Raw genomic sequence first — 19,446 nt, 5'->3', positions numbered from 1 at the left:
TCCCCCAGGGACCAAAGAGAAACTCAAAATGGTGAAGTGATGGCTTCCCAAGATGGTGCCTGCCATGGGGGAGACAAAGGGAAAATGGCAGCAGTGCCCTCCTTTCCCTTTATCTCCCTGGTGGCTGAACTCAGTCAAGGGCTGGAACGTGTGGGGGAACTTTGCCTTCTCCTGGGCAGAAGACAGCAAGGCAGAGCCTCTGGGCTGGTGTGACTTGGAGCCTTCTGGCCTCGGCCTTGGTGGGCTGGGGTCACCATGCTGGACCACCCTCTCCACACCAATGGAGAGGGGACTTAAAACCAGGCCCTGCCTCTGCCTGGGCCCTTGACAGTTGACAGTAACTTAATTGAGGTGGCCAACACCCCAAAACTCATTCTCATTTTGCAAGTTCTTAAAAATGGCCAATAGGTCTATTACAAAATGAATGATTTGTTGAATAGACCAAGGAAAGCAGACATAAAACTTAAACCAGACTTGTTACCACACAGGATAAACAAGAGACATTACTAGTAGATAGACAATGCTGTGTGATTGAGGTACCTATATTACAGCTAGCAAAGAAATAATATAGATTAGGATTCAATGTGTTTTATCATCCAATTGCTGATGGATTGGATGGTAAGATACATTGAATCTTCCGTCAAATCTTTCTTCTCAATTTCTGGAAAAGTATCTACAAAGATATGCCCAAGCTTCATAGGAGAAGCCACCCTACACATTTCCAGGGAGTGTGTGAGAGGTTTCCATCTCTAAGAATTTGTGTGGCTTTCATAGTTTTAAGAGCAATGTCTTGGTTAGTGGCATTTACTTTTCCTAATCTCTTCCCACATCTCTCCAGACCAAGATGTTGGTTTTCAGTTGGGGGTCTCAGCCCTTCTGGCAGTGATGACGCCTGCCAGGCCTTTGGCCTTGCCTGGGTTGCCTCTTCCATGTGCACCAGCCATCTGTGGTAGGGAGGGGCATCCTGCACAAACAGGGAGCTGGGCTGCTCTGCTTCTCTGAGCTCAACAGCATGGCTGCAGGCAGGTGTTGCAAAATCAGCTCTGAAATAGTTTTTGATTGGGAAATGCAGCTTCTTGAGTTGCCAGTAGAGCCAAAGGGTGTGCCAAAGGCAAGAGAAAGCTCCACCTGAGCACCTGCACTTTTAAAGACTCTGGGAATGAAGTGTGCTCACTTCATCTCCAAACAAAAAACCCCACTAGCAAACTGAGAAATACTGCTTATTCAGTATTGGATAACACTGAATACAGTCACATTAAGAGTCCTGGTGTTGGGAGGAGACAGTGCTAAAAACAAAAAGGAAGGCTGGGAAGGATGGCCTGATGCAACATGGAGGCTACAGGAGTAAAACATAACCATCCTAGAAACATTTTACTGAAGTCCAAAAAGATTAAGGTACTGGCTTTCCTAGATCAGCTAGGTGGGTTACCCTGTTGTAGAAGGAAGCCAGGGGTGACAAGCTGACTTTCCCTTCATGAAGCCATGCTGGCTGTGACTGATGATTGTTGTCCTCTGAGTGTTTTTCAGTACCCTTCAGAAAAATGTTTTCCATGATTTTACCAGACCCTGAAGTGACACTGACAGGTCTCTGCTTTCCAGGGTCCTCCTTCCTGAGAACTGGGGCAACGTTCGCCAGCTTCCAGTCAGCTGGGACTTCTCCAGACTCCCAGGATCATTCAAAAACCATCAAGAGAGACTTTGTGATGACATCAGCAGCTCTTTAAAGACTATTGGATGAGTCCCACCAGGATTTGTCAGAAGTCAGTAGGTAAAAGGGGGAAATACACAGTTGTAAGTGGTGGAATGGGAATTTGCAAAGAGAAGTGACTACTGGTCTACGTGTGCTTAAGTTTATTGTAAACATTATAGTGATTATTGGCAATCTAAGATTAAGGCAATTTCCAACAAATTATCTCCTATGTAACTGCAAAGAATTTTGGGGTAGGAAAACTCCTGTGTGCTGGTGCTGTTGTGACATCTAAAATGTCACATCTAAAGTGTATCTAAATTACAGTTATAAAGAGAGGAAAATGACAATTATGGATGTTTATGTACTCCTTTCTTTGTGTGTGTTTAGTTGATTCAGGCTGTTGTTGTATAACACCATAAATCAGACATGCTGAATTAGATTTAAATACTTTAGGTTAAATGAGACATGCCACTACAAGTCCAGAAGCAGAAACAGGAGAGCAAAATTTTGCTGGCCTGCAGCTGAACTTTTGTCCTTTCAGTTCTTAGAATTTTTTGTTTGCTGAACTGTGTTCTGCAGAGGTACAAAATAGCTGTGATCACAGTGGCTAGCACTGAAATGCACATTTTAGAGGGTTTTGACTATTGAAGGGAGCTTTTAGCAATAAATAAGAATATTTTAGAGCTATTGTGAGTGCCTCAGTTACACTTGTTGCAGAGGAGATATAGACCACTTACAGAACCACTGGCACAGATAGCTGGAAAAGTGGTTTTATTGAAGTAAAATGATGTAAAAGTGAGGCTTAAGAAAGTGCCCTGGTGAGGTTTAATCTTACTGTACAAATACAGTAACAATAATAATTCAAAAGTATTAATACATCATCTTAATGCTCTATGATACAAAGTTATGCACAATAGCAATCACCTGAGATCTAAGTTTCTCTTAGAGGTGAGAAACCAGCTCAAGGAGAGGTTACAATGGTGCAGCTGGGTGAGATCAAAAAAAGCTCACCTGAGCTTTCACATTTGTGGAATAAAATGGTTGGCTTGCAGTCAAATTAAATATCATGGAATTTCCATGAAATTCATTGTACCCACAACTTCATTTGTTCCTTCCTAGTTAGTTCTGGAAGAGCTACCTGCTATTGATGTTTTATTCCCTTGGCTGGTGTTCCCACCTTTCATGCATCAAAGCTCTTTGTGTCTCCCTGTTCCTATGTGGGTTTTCAAAGAATTGGTTGGAACTAGAAAAGTGCTTGACCTGGTCATGGCCTAGGCCTTTGCCTCCTTGTGAGCCTGAGCCAAACTGTCGATAATTTGGTCAAGGAGTTGAGCTCATTCTTATGAATACAGTCAACCCACTTTATTGACTCTAAGAGTGGCAGTACAGTTACCTCTTGCCTCTGTCATCAGTGTGTGTTGCATTGCACATAAGTGGTGAGGGTACAGTTATTTGATGAGTTGCTTAGCTTAATAATTATAATTAATGCTTATTATATACCATTGCACAAACAGACACTGATATAATGGAATATTTTTAGGAGAAGGGTTGGAAGTGTTTGTGGCTCATACTCCAGTCCCAGGTGCAATGTGTGCACAGCAAGGAAAAGAGAGTAGCCCAGCTGACTAAAACCTGGGCCTTTCATGACAAAAATTTAGAACCTGGTAGATTTGACATTAGCATTTGGAAGAGGGAGTAGATTGGGTAGAGAAAAAAAAGACTGCAAGATACTTTCAGAAATACCTTTGGTACTGGCATGCAAAAAGATTCCTTTAAAAATTACCCCAACACTTCACATTCTGGGCAGGACCCTGGCATTTACCAGGAATATAAAAAGTTCCTGGTGTTCTTTAAGGGCTGAAATTTGGAATAATTTCTTGTGTAAGATTCCCATCTATATGTGATAGGAAAGTCAGCAAGATGATGGGGATGAGAGACATCAGGAGTGGGAGAAATTTCAGCTAATACTGTGTAAGCTACCTAAGCATCAATGGAAAGACTATAGCCATAGCCTGCAGGTAAATGAGTAAAGGTATAATTAATGCAGGTAATGAGTAAGGTATAATTGATGCCATTCCAAGTACTAGCAAAGTGAGCTTGGTAGGCCTGGTGGGTGGGACACTGGTGTCATGTCTTTAATGTCCAAAGTGGTTGTGCATAGAAAAGAGGAAAGATAAATGGCATTAATGGTTTTGGCAGCTTTTGTGACTGCAGTATGAGGCAGAGAGGGGGCAAAATTTATGGCTAGGTAGCTGTCACAGGCAGAATGGAAACTTCACCCAAGGTTTATCACATGTACCCTCCTGTTGAGTCACAGGGCGTGGAAAGGATCCCATTGTTTTCTAAACTCCTCCTCAGAGAGGAGTCTGGGTGTGGCTGGATCCAGTCTTGGCTCCAGACTTACTCAAAGGTTTATGTGTAAAGAATTCCACACGTGTAGTTGAATCTTGATACAACTTCATTCCACTGGATAAAGGAAGGCAAACCAATATGAAAAAATTATTCATTTATATGATACTAATACTGATGATCTTGATCATAATACTAGTTAGACTAAAAGACCTCAATCAAAATTAATTACTACACAATATAGATAGTTAACTATAATTACAGTGACAGTAAAGCTGACAAAATAATTAAGTAGAGATTGATGTTGCTCACTTATACCAATGTCTGTGGGCATAACTCTTTAACTCAGCCTCAGGAAATAGCCTTGGAGGTGTCCCCACTCAAAGGAGGAATCTCCACACACACTTCTAGAAGGGGGTATGTTAAGACTGGGGGAAGCATGAAACAATGAAGAAAATAGCAGAGCTCAATATGAGATGGGCCCCACACATCAGAGCATCAGTGATCAGAGCCGACATGGAAACCTGATGGAGATTTTTGTTGCCATGGCATTGGGTGGGAATGTAAAGCGGGAAAGGAGCAGTGCAGTGTCAATACCAGGAAATGTTTTGTACAGCTGCTACCAGGTATATCCCTACCAAGAAATACTGCATACGACACGACCACTAAGAACAGAAAATTTGACCACCCACAGCACTTTGCACAATAATGGCTAATAAGGTATAAAAGGACCCTGATTTTGTGTTCAACTGGGGGATGAGAATTTGCCATGAAAATTGTAGGAATGCATTTTCTTTGCCCTCTGCAGAAGGGGCACCTTTTGGTAAGACTTGTGTCCTCGGCTGTGCTGAGTGTTGTGACGTGAGAAATTGAGCTTGTGATTGCCATTGTGTTGTTAGGGCTATATTTAGCTTCTCTGCAGTTTATGCAGATACTGCTGGCACTCCAAAAGAGCCATGTCTGTTGCATTTAGTAAACCATAGTACTTGGGAACCTGGCTGGTTCTTTTGAATGCAAATAGACTATTGGAGTGCCCAGTGCTAGGCCGTTAGTTGTGTATTTGTAGCAAGTCTCTGCTGTTAAAAATTGGGACTAGGTTTTTATAGTGATCCACTGTCAGTCAGATGTTTCTGGGCTAACTGTTCCAGCTCAGCAGTGTCAGGTAAATTATCAATACTGTCACTTCTTGGTTGCTTTATCAGGAACTTTTTTACATTCTCACCTGTGCCAGTTTCTGCCAGGAAACATTGTTCCTCACATCCTCAGAATGTTGAACTTTGAGATTATTGAGTCAGGCTGGTCTCAGCATTGTTCTACACCAAGTGCAGCATGATCCCCCTTCTCCATCCATCACTTACAGGACAGCTTTTACAATCGGGGTATTGTTCGAGCCGCTTTACCCCCATGGAGGCAGAGTGTCCTGCTCCAGTAGCCCTGGTCAGATGCCAGGACCCACTGGACTTGGGAGCTGACTGGCTGTTGAAAGGGGAAGTGGGTGCAAGTGAATGCTCACTGTTTTTTCAGTGCTCTGAAAAGAGACATGAAGTCCCGACCGGAGAGTTGGCCAAGACAAACACGCCCAATGTGGCTACATGTCATCCTACTTTATTCATAAAGTAGGCATATTTATCCTTCATTTTTGGCATATTTATCCTTCTCTATACACTCTCAGGCCACTAATGCTTATTGCTCATTGGTTAAGTAGCTATATTCACACATACCTGTTAATTTCTGATTGGTTGTCATGCTATAAGCATTTTTAGCCAAGGTGTGCCAAATTGCCAGTTCCTATAACGTGCCTGGCATCTGGTCTTGTCTTGGCACAATGCTCATTCTTCCTTGTTGTATCCATCCGAGGACAGTACATGGTCTTCAAAGTAACTCTGTAATCTGCAAATCAGGGTTGTCCATTTCCTGTAGGAGAATGGCCTTGTTCTGCTAAGAATCCTTCTACAGAGACATGATGAATTTTGGGGCTTGCAGGATCACAGGGTGTTAACAGCATGGGTCACTGGAGGTAGGGGAGGTGCTTCTCAGAGTCCCCAAAGTGTAGGGGGAGTTTGATACAGAAGTACCAGGAGATTGTACTATGATGCTTCCCTGGAGCATCATGGAAGGTCTGGTCTATGAGTGGTTCTGTCTGTGGAAGTAAAAAAGCTAATGCCTTTGTAGGCCTTTCTAGTTAGAAATATCTGCAGCATGGCCTCACTGAGTAAGAGTGGCCAAATTATTGGGGTGGAATACTTGTAAAAGAATGTACTGTCTGGAGCATACCTGAAGCAATCTCTATGTTACCATTCTTTCTGGTAGCTTCCTGTATCTTGCTTATGTACTTGTAGTCCTGTGAAAAACAAAGCATGTAACACAGAGGTATATAAATATAAACTCTGTCACTGACCCCGCTGGGCAAGGTTCAGCTCAGCAGAGGCTGTTACTTGCCTGCTCTTTGTGGTGCACAGCTCTGCAGCTGCATGCAGTGACAAACTGCTGCAGTGCAGACCTGACTAGAATTCTATAGAAGTTACCCCACAGCAGAGGTTAGAACCTCTCAAAAACAGATCCTCAGGCTGGCTGGCTTTTGGGGAAGTCACACTTGACTGACCTTGGGAAGGGCTGAAGGGGTGTTTGTAACCTGTGGGCTACTGCAGAGGGTGAGAGAAGTGTTCCCCTCCCTTGTGATCAGCTGAAGGCAGAATTTTGACTGTCCATGAGGACACGCAGATGATGATGCCATTGATGGTGGCATCTACCTCCAAATGCAAAGTCTCTGTAAGGTGTGCCTTCCATGGCACCTGAGAAGGATCGTCAGGTTCTGCCTAGGGTGCTAACTGTGTGTCTGATCAGTCTGGATAACCAAGGGCTGGGGGGTTTCCAGCTGATAAAGTGATGGGAGGGGTACTGGGGCCCTTGCTCAAGCCCTGGTGGGAAAAGGTGCAGCATAGGGGCTTGTTGGCAAAAGCTGGTGAAACAAGTGTTTCAACAAGGGCCTCTGTGTGCCGCCTGGTTGGAATCCCTGGGTCTAAAGAGGCTTTCAAGATTCCTTGGGTCAGGACCCTTTAGCACAGGCTTAAGGGGGTTTTTAACTACCCTGACACAAGGGGTTTAGTGGTAACTGTGGCTGCATCCTGACAGAGGAGGCAGGATGACAAAATGACCATAGCAGAAAATAGTTGGTGGTACATATAGGTAAAACCTTATAAAAGGTTGTAAAACATGGTTTAGGCCTTGCTATTCTGCCTAAGCTGGCCTGTTGAGTTCTCATGAGAAAAGAATCATAAGAATGAGAATCAGTTTGCATAACAATCTATTGTTGTGAGAAAACAGTTTGCACCTGCAAAAATAAGGAGTCTATCCCGTGAGAGTCTGTGAAGAAAAAATGTAAACATACCTAGAAAGAAAAATGTTTGATGGACACATACCCTCGCCATTGCCAAGCAATGAACTGAGTTTCAATGATTTCCTGACATACTGGATTCCAACATGGCACCTGCTGATACCAGATAAAATGAGCTGTGTGCAATCAAGATTCAGCCATTCTGCTTGAAGAAATGAGTGTCTTATCTGTCTCATTGCTGTCTCTAACTCGAGGCCATAGTTGGGACTGTGTGTTGCTGGGCACCATGTTAGTGGGCTCTGAGTGGACTCTTTAACTAGTGGGTGCTCCTGGGCCTCAGATAGAAGACAAACTGATAGGACTTTATCTGGCACATGGGCAACATCTAAAGAATTATTGATAACCAGCCCACTTCTGTTTAATCCCAAATTTCTGGGACTGCCCCAGGAAATAGTCAGGGGACCTTGGTCATCTCAAGGCCTTTATCTTTGAGCATATGTTAGGGTAGTGTATCTCAAAACAACAGGTGATTCTTGGGGATAATCCTGTGTGTTCTTCTAATAATAATTCCTGTAACATACAACTCAAATAATGGCTTAAAAGAACCTTAAGGTATATCCATTATAAGTTATAGGACTTAACATGGCAGTGGACCGCTCCCCTTGTTTCTAGCCTGGCTTCAGCAAGGGCTTCCTAATTTTTTTTGGTCTTGACAGTGACAGTGGTTGGATTTTACTCTTATTGAAGTTTTGTGCTGCATGTAGGCAAAGTTCCTTCTCTAGCAAGGATTTTACAGTTACTAATGGTTGGTATCTTAGTCTTGTTTGCCTCTCTCGCAGTTATGTTCCCAGAAAAATGTAAATATCTTAAGTTTTCTCAGCATTTGTCTAATTCAAGGATGTGATTTTGTTTTATCTCCAATCATTTTTCAGGAAATACCCAGTGCAACATCGGCAGCCTAAAAGGTTTCCCTTGGATGCAAAAGTCTGTTTTCTTTGCTAAGATTCCTGCATCACTGTAAGTATTGCCTGGACACTGATTGATGTTTTTTAGGAATTTCATATGCCACTTTGTTCTCCTGTCTTTTGTTATTGGTGTCTTATGAGAGCAGAGAAAGTAAAAGAGTGAAGAAAGATAGTGCTGTATTTGAATCTTGAAAATAACACCTATAAAATTATAACACGGGGTCTTTTATTTTTTTATAGGCTAGATATGAGTGTTTCTTTTCATTCTCAAATTTGAAATCAGAAGAAGCCCATGAAATCAAAAAAGAGCCCATGAAGGAAAGTCAGGAGCCTCGGTGGTTTGGGAGAAATGGCATGAAACATTCTGTTTAGAGACTAACACCCTGCACAAAGCGAGGTGTTTGTTCTGTGCTAGCTGGCTGTCACCATACTGAGAAGAGCTTGTCGAGATGCAGGCAAACATTCATTCTTGTATTTTGTCATGGGCACTTTTGGGCCTTTTTGTGCATTTTTGGAGGCTGAAATAGTGTTTGGCTTTGAAAACATTGCCTCTAAAAACTTTACAGGGTAACATGCTCACCCATTTGGGTTTGTTGGTTGTAGCAATGGGGGACAAAGCGACACAGACTGTCTTATGCACCCGTGGGTGATCAGTTTATTGCAGAAATCACACACTTTTTATACCTTTAATCTCCACCTGACATAACTGAAACGAAACCGAGACCTAACAGAACCTAACAGAAAGAAGGCACCCATTGGCTGGCTCAGCTGCCATGCTGCTGTCCGTGTGTTCTGTCATCCAATCAGCTTCTGCTTATGTGCTGCCCATGCGTCCTGTCATCCAATCAGCCTCCTGTTTGTGCTGCCATGCGTCCTATCAGCCAATCAGCGTCCTGCTCTAATGCTGCGTTATAGTAACCTCCTGGAGCCAGGTCTAATAAGCTCTTGGAGGTTTATAACACACTGCTCTTGGAGGCATACAAATCAGCAGGATGGCTTCTGTTGCAGTGTTGGAAACAAAAAGGTTGAATAAAAGGCAAAACAACAAACAGAAAAACCAAACAGTGTACAAAAGTGATTAGTTTTTGTTCACTTCTTTTTCTACTAAATTGCCCAGGTGAGACTTTTTGGCTCCTGTCCAATTAGCTATCCTTAAGTTTGAGGTGAAGTTTTCTAGGTCAATGAGGTGCCTTTCTTCACCTAATTGAGGAGAGAAACTTCTGGGCTTCTTTCCTTTTTGAGGGGACAAAGGATAGTTTTGTCACTCCATCAACAGGGGGCACATCCTACAATGCTGTCCATGCACTCCTCCAGCCAAGGACACTCTCCCAGCTGTCACTCAGCTGCCCTGGCAGTGATATCCCTTGCATGCATGTCTGGAACCTGGAAGAGCAAGGCTAAAGAGAGAGTTAGTGTTATAAGCAGCTGTTCCCACATTTTGGCACGCTCTAACCAATATCTGCTGTGTCACAAGGATGTGGGTTACAAACAGCAAGCAATGCTTGTCTACAGTCTTCATTTGTTTTTAGAAAAGCTAGCTGTTGCAACAGAATAGTTCTGGCCTCATCATTGTCAACTTATTGGGAGAGTGTGGCTTGCAGTCTGTCCAGGAACTGCACAAATGACTGTGCTGGACCCTGCAGGATCTTAGCAAAAGAAAATTAGTATTGATACCCGTTCCTAGGAGTCACCACAGGGCCTGCAGGGCTGGATGAGTGATGATATCACATGCACCATGCAGGCAGCCTGCCTGCGCTGCAGGGACTGCAGAGGGACCCTCTGTGGTCAGCTGTGCCATGGTAATTGATGGATTTCTGTCCTGCACTTCTGCCTGGGCTGTACACAGCTCTCAGTAATTGGTTAGCCAGACTGCAAACTGCCTTGCTGTTAGAATCAGTTTTGTTATGAATGAGGTCCCCTATGTCTAATTTAATAAACTACAAACTTAAAATGTAGCAGCAGTTTTAATTGAGATAAAGTAATACAATCAAATATAATCCAGTAGTTACAAAAAGAAATTTGGCAGTGGTTTGGATAAAGCATAAGTGAAACCAATCAATCTGGGTACGGGGAGGGCTTCCCTCCCTGCCTCACGTGCAAAAGGATGCAAACACAGCTTATATACTGTATGCTAATGCATATTAATTAATACTTCCTGTAAATCTCCTCCTATTTTCAATTCCTAATATCTATGTCACTATACTATACAGTGCATGCTCCACTTGTTTCTAAGGGGTCTTCTGGCTCTTTGGTGAGGAAGGCCCATCATCTTCTTCACTGTCCTTTGAATAACCTGGCAGGTGGCACATGAACATTAAGTTTGGTGTTGCATAAGCAAGCACTATGTTCCAATTAAACCTTATTTATTTCATAGACAAGACCACTATTTTAGACTCCCTGTCTGGAATTGTCCCAGCTTTATTCATACTCAAGGTCGGTCCCTGCTCTGGCAGTTGTCTTAACTTCAGTTGATGCCAGTTTTGGTTTGGGAGTCTTCCTGACTTCATCCATTCCCAAGGCCAAATCCAACCCTTATATCCTGTTTCCCACATCTCTAATCTACAAAGAAATCCTTCTGCTTCACTAGTCACATATACTTTTCCTATTATTTTCCCAAAATATTGATATAATTACAATTTTGTAAGCATGAATCACATCCATTTATCACAGTTTCATTGTGCTCTTCCAGTTGTGGGGTGTGAGGACATATGCAGTGCCGATGGATTCTAGGCGGTTTAGCATGATGGATCAGAGGATAAACTGCTTTATTTTACCGGCACCCTCAGTTCTTTAATTACCTTATAGTCCAGCTCTTAGTATGCTGGGTGTTGGTTTGGCACGTATATTACTGGGCAGGCTGTAACAAAGGAGGCCAATTCTGCCTCCTTCGTTGTGGCTTTCTTGCATTTTTGCCATTGCTGGACTACATTGTCGCTGTCTTGGGCAGGGAATGAGCCTGCTGCCTGCTTGCAATGTGGCAGTTCTGCACTGAGGGGGCCACCTATGCAGGGATTTTTATCAGAGTAAGGCAGTTCTGCAGGGCTTGGGTTAATCTCAGGATAAGACAATTCTGCAGAGTTTGGGTCAGTCTCAGGGTTGTATACAGGTTCTGGTGGCCCTGAGGGTTCAGGGGACTCAGCTTCTGAAGCCTTGTAATAGCCAACGTTCATGTGACTTCCTTTAATGCATGCCGTGATTGTTCCCCATGTAGTGAAAAGTCACTGTCCTGCTGCTTGCCAGGTTTCTGATTGAAGGGGTTCATCAAAAGGAAAATCTTTACATGATTAAACACTCTCCCACCAGGGTGCTTACTTTAACAGACTGCTGATGTAGAAGCCACCATACCTGGCCCAAGCTCCTGCTTTGTTCCAGGGATATTCCACCTCCCACGTTTGCTCCCAGTAGTCTGTTCACCTTCCAGATGAGGTGTGCATGCTTTTAAATTCCTCAGTTCCTTCCTGAACTCTTCCTGGATCCTTCCCCGCGTCCTTTTCCGGACTCTTCCTGGTCAGTTCCTGAGCTAATGGGAGTTGCTACCGGAGCAGTCCACACACCCTGCACCACCCTGTATGTCCCAATTTGGGCAGCCATTTGTAGCAGTGGGGAGCTAAGCAATACAGAGTCCCTTATGTATCTGAAGGAGATCAGTTTATCGTGGAAATTGCACCCTTTTTATACCCTTAACCTCTACCTGACATAACTGAAACCAAAGGAGACCTAACAGAAATTAACAGAAAGAAGGCGCCCATTGGCTGGCTCAGCTGCTGTGCTGCTGTCCATGTGCCCTACCATCCAATCAGCTTCCTGCTCATGTGCTGTCCACGCATTCCTCCAGCCAATCAGCTTCCTGCTCATGTGCTGTCCACGTGTTCCTCCGGCCAATCCCAATCCCACTCCCAACTGCCATTGGCTCTCTCCTCACTCCTAACTTCCTCTCCTTCCTCCATTTCCAGCTGTCGGTCCTGTAGCTTTGCCTCTCCCCAGGGCCTTCTGGTGAGCATAAACCTTAACCACTCTGATTATAACCCCATATCCCACAGCTGGTAATCCATGTGCACTCTGGAATATGGCACATGGAGGCTTAGGGATATGTGACTTGGTCAGCTCCAGAAGTGTTGCTGTCACCTCCATGCTTCTCCATGCCTTCTCCCACCTGAGCAAGTTAATGCTGCCAACAGAATTAGGGGCTCATTGCTTGTGGCTCACTAGAGGCACATTCTCAAAATTAAATTAGTGGGCCACATTATTTTGAGAGATTTTTACTAAACCCAAATTAATTTTTCCATTTATTTTGTTGCATTTAAAGGGGCAATTGAGACTGAATCTTATTGTCTGAAAACCGTGGTCTGTATTTTATTCTCTAGTTGTTTCTTATGTTCAGCTCTTAAGTATTGTTTATTGTATTGTGTTATACACGTGCCTTGGGGGTTTTTTCCCATTGTTTTTGGATGAAGAAGGCAAATACAGCAATCTGTTGTTAAATTAAAAGGTTGATAGATAATCGAATTAACAGAATAATGTGAAGGTTTTGTTAGTCATTAGATTGTCAATAGAATTGTTAGTTGCTTCTCTTTTTATCCTTTACTATGTTCTGGAAAACAATTTATGCAACTTGACATTGACAGTATTGATGTCCACAGATTTTGCTACTGGGGTTGCTCTCCTACCCAGCAATTTAGGTTCAACAGTTCTGTTCATGATGTATTCTAAATCACTTCTTAGTAACTGAAATAGGTCTTGATCAAAAGATTGTAATTTCTGTAATTTTTTTTTTTTTTAGCATTTTGGTTTTGCGTGAAGAAAAAGAAAACAAGAAAAGATGGACTGGAACGTAAGGCCAGTCCAGAATGCTGATGCAAATACAAACCTGCAAAATGAAGGAGCATGTTTCACTCAGATACTTCCTAATGGACATGGCTTTCCTCAGACAAATGCCAACTCCTCTAAAAATGCCTGCACTCATGCTGAAAATAACCAAATCGTGTATATGCCAGCTATGAATGTTCCTTTCCCTGCTGTAAATGCTGAAGGATTCAAAACTTCAGATCAAACCTCACCAGGAGCATCTGTAACTGGTAATAATTTCTTTATGTCAAAATACTCTGTTAAAAGACATCAGCAGATGTACGGACCAGGTCTGAAACCTCCCCTTCAGAACTCCCCTTTGCGGCCAGAGATGACTCCGACTTCTTGGCCAGTGTCTAATCCCTACAGTTTTCCCTGCAGGAATGTGCCCCCCCTGTCCTCCCAGGTGAGCACAGGGAATAATGTAAGGAGCGTGCTTGGGGAGCCCCCGTACGCCAACACCAACGCTTACACGGCGCAGCCAGAAATGCTGCAGCATAATTCCCTGAGACTTGCAACACTACATCAAGGTGGCATTCATCCCCAGAATAATTCTTTTCCTCTTCCTGCTTCCGGGCAACACGTCCAACCCCAAATATTTAATACCAACAATCAGTGTAAAGTTTTGTATTCGGTGAATCAAAATACTGGGACAAACGTCCAGCTGACACAATTTCAGCAGAGTCAGATGGCATCAGAAGCTCCCAGAGGATGTTCTGCACCATCTTTGTTGCCTGCCAACTGTGTTCCAAGGCCTGTAGCACAACCTTCAATGGGTGTACCACAGGAAATGCAAAATGTACCCAATGGATACAACATTAACCAGCAGCGGTACCCACTGGATCCAAAAAATGCTCCTGGGTTTAACAGTATTCAGCAACACTGTCAGAAGCAGCAACCTGGAGAAGTCAATCAATCCATCAGGAATGTCTGTAATCCAAGTGGAAGTGTGACAGCAAATCGGTCTTTTAGTGAAAGTTCTGTGTCATCCCCTGGCTTTCCCAAAGAACTGCTTGATGTTGTGAAAGAAATAGAAGCTCTTTCTTCAAAGCCACTGAGTGATCCTGCTTCAGTTCCAGAGAGCCAGACTAGTGGTTTGATAAATGGGCCTATTAATGCTCAGATTGCCTCAGCAGCAGCAACACATGGAGGAATTACAAAGGAGAGACTAGCTTGGGAAGCTGAAAAGCTGAAATGTCTTAAAAAAAGGGTTGTCCTGCTTGAAACGGTTCATAATTATAAAAAAAGAATCTATAATGAAAAAAATACTCATTCTCTTCCTCCTGCTTATCCATGTTCTCCTTCTAATTGTCTTCCATGTGTGCCCAAACAAAATGTACAGCCTCCCCCATCTGAAGCAGTGAGGACAGAGAGGCCCACATTCATGGTTCCACATGAGGAAAGAAATGACAAAAACCTAGCCAGTGCTGATAGCAGAAGATTGGAGGTGACTCAAAGTAGCCCTCAGGTGAAGCAGGGAACTCTTTCATCAAGCTTCACTCCTATTCCCTCTCAGAGCAAAGTCCCAGCTCAGTTTAATAATCCTGAGAGCACCTTGGAACAAAGGGATGTGCATGCTTTGGCCTCTTCTCAGGGAGTTGTGACTTCCTCGAACAGTGCTTCGTGTTTTGCTCCAGCAGGGAGCTCTGTCAGGGCTGCATCAAAGACTCTGCAAATTGGCCCTGCGAACTCATCATTTCTTCAGTTTGCGCTGAGCAGCACAAATGCACTCAAAGAGAAGACAGCTGGTGCTACTGCTGATAAAATACTGACAAATCTCCTGTGTAGTGAGAAACCACTGCTTGATACCTCTGCCTGGGGTGGAAGCTTGCTGAAAGACAGCAGTGAGAAGAACGTAGAAAGTCTGAAAGGTGAGCAGGCATCTGAGGCTCACACAAACTCTGCTGCATCGGAAACAATTGCATCTGGTGATGCTCAGCTGCAGACTGAGGTCGCTCAGAAAAAAACACCATTCACTGAAAATGCAACCTGCAGCCAGAGCAATTGTAGTTACTCTATGGAAGAGGTGGTTGCGTGTCTGCGCCTGTGGGGGAAGTATTCACCAGAATCTGTAAGTGTGGAAAATAAACAGTCAAATGAAAGCCCCACAGCTAATCAGGCTTCACCCTCTGACCAAAACGCAAGGAAGGGAGAAAAAAATAATGTTCTGGATAGCATGGATGAGGCTGTTTTGCCTGTAACAACTACCTCTGTGGGACAAAAGCTTGATACACTGACTTCCAGTTTGATAAAAAATTTTGAGCCTCAAGTTGCAGTTGTCTCTCCTTTAGTACTTAGTGAACAAAGAGCACTAAGTGAGCAGGCAGGCAAGATCCCAACACCTGAAGGTAAAACCTATCCAGTGATCAACTCAGAGAGCATATGTAGCTTGCAAGAAGAGGGGGAAAATGGTTTAAGTGTGGCAAGTACTGTCAAAAGAACTATAGAAAATGGTTGGTCATCACCCAGTGATGGTGTTCTGGAACAAATAGTGGACTCACATTTGCAAGAGGTCAAAGCAGCTGATGAAAATCAAAGGAAAGTTAGTCAATCTGCACAAGATGCAAGACAAAATGGGCAGCTTGGATTACAAAACAAGGCTTCTCTTCCTGAATCAGGCACAAATTTTTGTAGTCAAATCTCTCAAGAAGGTACAAGAGACCATGAAGACAAGCAAGCTGTGTTAGAGGCAGGGGATACATCCACATCTCTGCTGGAAAATAACATGTTTTGTATTTCTAGTGTATGCTCTCTTGTTGAAGGTGATAAATTTTATAACCCACAAATAGCAGGCATGTTCAAGTCAGTCTATGAGAAACAGCCATCAGAGGGAAACACATCTGGAGCAAGGCAAAAGGAGCAACATCTGGACTTGAATAAAACTGAGCTGAGCAATAACACTGCCCAAAGAGAGAGCTTGCTGCTAAAAATGTTGGAAAAATCACCAAGTCATTTGGAGAAGGAAAGCAGTGGCAATCCTCCTAAAGCAGTTTCTACCTCTGAACAAAGCACGTCATTCAAGGCATCTTCCAAGCATCCTGAAAATTCCTTAGAAAGTCTTGCTAATATAAATCAGAAGTTAGCTCAAAATTCACTGGATTTCTCTGTCAGCATAACTGCTAAGACAAATGCACCCACTGTTCCAGGAGACCACAGTAAACAAAATTCCATGCCCAGTAAAAATAGCATGGAAAAGGATGTGAACTTTTTTGGAGCAAAACCTAGTAAATATCTAAAAGACCAGCTGCTTGCTCTAGTGAAGGAGTTTCCATATGGCATTGAAGGTGCTGATATGCTAACAAAAGAAGCAACACAAAATCGTTCAGTGGCTGAAGAGGCAGAGAACCAGTCTCAAAAAGAGGTTAAAATTTGTGACAAGAACTCTCATTTGAAGGACCCAGTAAATCAGACTAAAACTGCAGTGTTAAGATCAGATCAGATTCAAGAACTGCCTCCTGGGCACAGCCAGGGTCCCTCTAGTGACAGCAAGAGAGAAGTGAGTCAGCAGTCAGAAAAGGCTTCAGCTGACAGGGACAAGCTTGAAGACAGTGTCCAGCCTAGTCAGGATCCATGTGAGAAGGAAAAAAACCCACCAGAAACTTCTAAGCCCAGTGAAAAAAGTGAAGATCGCTCTTTAATGGGTGGTGTAGCTGTGGCATATAAAACACCACATTGTCCCTCTCAATTAGAAACACCTGGTTCAGAGAAAAATGATTGTCAGCTTTCAAAAGCTGAAAATACTGACTCTGCGGAGACAGAAGAAAAAAAAAGTCCATCTGATGCCTTGAAAAAGGAAAACTGTGCAGCGGGAGGAGGCCTGACAATTTCTGAAATAATCCCAGACAGTATTAGCAAAAATAAAGATATTTGCAAATACACTTCTGAAATGAACAAAAAACCTAGGCTGAAGGTGGATAATGAATACAAACTGCCTACAACACAGCAGGAAAAGACTGGACCAGTTAATTCCTTTGAAAAGCAGAATGCTGATAAATGCAAAAGCAGCAGTTTGAAGGAACGTCTGCAAATTGACAAAGGAACCCAAGTGTCAAGTAAAGAATTAAATTCTTTCAAGAAAGAGCAAGAAAAAACTGATCATACATATGCAGACAACATGGCAAAGTTGTCCGTAAAGAAGGAGAGAGTTTTCAAAACTGAGTCCCTTTCAAAAGATATAACCAAACCAGATCTGACCATGAAATCCAAAACAGACATTTGCCAGTCTGTGAAGTCAGAAACGGTTGAAATTAAGCTTTCTGAAGTCAGTCAAGGACAAAAATTGAAAACTTGTGAAGAGAAATCAGCTGAAGAACAAAACTGTAGGGAAAAAAAGGAGGTGCTTAAGCAAGACGTAGGAATTAGTGTCAAAGTGCAAACAAAATTACCAGCCGAAATGAAACATAAAAAATTGAGTAGTTACCGAGCTGATGCTGTAAAATTCTCAGATAGTAGCACTGTGGACTTTAAATCAAGACACACAAAATATTCTCAGCATAAATCTGTGAAAGTTCATTCTTTGCAAGAGCAGCCATACAAACGGAAGATGAAGGAAAATATGGTTGGGAAGAGAGAATTTAAAAAAGCAAAGCTGGAAGAGGAAGGATTGAAACAATCTGAAGGAAAGAGTTCTAAGCAGCTTGCGCACAATTGTTTGCTAAATGCTGACAAAGCTAAAAAACTGAATGGAGAAAATGGTTGGAAACCAAGGAGTTCCTTAGCAGATTGCTCTGTGCTTAAACTGCAGAGAAAAAGGGCTCGATCTTCTAGCATGTCTAAAAGCTTCTTTTCTAGCAAAGAAAGGCATCTCGATGGTCAAAACAAAGACAAGTGCTCTGAGAAGATGTTTCCTGATAAAAATCTTCTATACCTAAACAGAAGAAATAACAGACTAAAGCTGCATCTTCAAAAGGAACCCAAAAAGCACTACCTGAACAGAGTGGCGTTTAAACGTACGGCACAGGAGCGCATCTATCTGACAAAATTAGAGACATCACCTGTCAGACCTGTCTGGCATAGAACCACCAAAGTGTCAAAAGGCAGCGACTCAAAAAAAGATGTGTCTGTCTCGACAGTTGAGAAATCATGCAAGCAGGAAGTCCTTGAGTTCAAGCTGTGTCCAGAGATACTGTTCAGGAATCCAGCCCCTGGTGAAGAAAGCTTAGCTGCAAAGAATTCTCCAGAAAGAGATAAAGTCGTTGTAGAAGGTATGATGTTCTCTTAAATATTCATTTGTAAATAAAAGCTATGTGTTCATTTTTAAATTAATGTTGCACAAAGCTGCAGACAGTGAAAACATGGGACTGTAGAGGCTGAAGGATGAGATATCCTAACTTGCTCTCTGACAGACCACAGCTGTGTCTTCAGCTGAAAAAGAACATGGGAGTTTTTCTTCAATTTTCTGTAAGTCTTAGAGAATGAAATTAGAATACTTGAAAGCGTTGCAGTTTCAAGTAACTTTGGGGGAAGGCTTTCTAAAGTTCTTTCTAAAGTAGAAGTTGTAGAAAGTAGATTCCCTTGGCATAGTGAGGGTGATCTGGTCAAAACTGATCTTATCAGAGGTGATATGATCTGTATTCCCTGTTCACCTGCTTGTGCATCAGTCTGGCTGGGCAGAGGAGGGAGAGATCTTTTGTGACACTGAGGAATAGAGTGGGCTTAGGCCAGGTGTATCCTGCCCATAGTCCCCATAATCTTTGCCATCTTTGCTTTAAACATCCATTTTTCCTTCTCTTCTCCCCTACCCCATTTTTCAACCTTATACATGGTGCATTCTGAAGCATATTTATGTCAAATGTTGTATTTTATTTTTCTCAAGCTGTATGTGTCAGCACTTGGAGTCATTTTCATACCCAAAGGAAATTTCCTTTTGCATGTGCTAGTATATGTGTTAGAATTTAATGCTGAATAGAGGCCAAAACTTGTGATAAAGGAACCTCAGAAACATCTTGTGAAAATTTCTTTTTAGGTGTCAAGAGTAAAAAAGAAGATTGGTTAAAATGTGAACCAGTGAAGCAAAAGAAACTGGAAGAGATCTCTACAGGTGAAGTGACTTCTGAATGTCCCATTTGAAATACAAGTTAAATCCTCTTTGCTTCGTTTTAAAAGTTCCTTTACAGTAGTAAACCTTAATAAAGTATTTAAAATTATAATTTACCCATTCTCCTGATTAAATGGATACCACAGAATAGACTTACAAGTCTCAAAGATTTGTATAGCTTTTTATTGCTTTATGAATATGTTGTTGGAAATGTTGAAATTTTCCT

The 19,446-nt window shown here is 42.6% G+C and overlaps 1 protein-coding gene across 10 annotated transcripts in view; it reads left to right on the top strand.

The window, feature by feature from the left end:
- The window catches only part of RESF1 (retroelement silencing factor 1), a 37,741-nt gene that overhangs the window by 6,931 nt on the left and 11,364 nt on the right, over window positions 1–19,446 (top strand). For 6 of the 10 annotated variants that reach the window (XR_009418512.1, XM_059472783.1, XM_059472774.1 and 3 more), the window contains exons 2-5: window positions 1,600–1,768; window positions 8,306–8,390; window positions 13,119–18,387; window positions 19,149–19,223. Coding sequence is in view for 9 of the 10 variants with exons in the window: in XM_059472783.1 (XP_059328766.1) it covers window positions 13,158–18,387; window positions 19,149–19,223 (5,305 nt within the window). In the remaining variant the exon portion in view is untranslated. The remainder of the gene's footprint in view (window positions 1–1,599; window positions 1,769–8,305; window positions 8,391–13,118; window positions 18,388–19,148; window positions 19,224–19,446) is intronic. The other 4 variants (XM_059472782.1, XM_059472780.1, XM_059472781.1 and 1 more) reach the window with 2 other exon arrangements.

The sequence above is a fragment of the Ammospiza nelsoni genome, chromosome 5 (genome assembly GCF_027579445.1).
Source record: "Ammospiza nelsoni isolate bAmmNel1 chromosome 5, bAmmNel1.pri, whole genome shotgun sequence".
NCBI classification, from domain to species: domain Eukaryota; kingdom Metazoa; phylum Chordata; class Aves; order Passeriformes; family Passerellidae; genus Ammospiza; species Ammospiza nelsoni.
The sequence above is the reverse complement of the archived record's forward strand: the minus strand, read 5'-3'. Positions and strand labels throughout refer to the sequence as shown.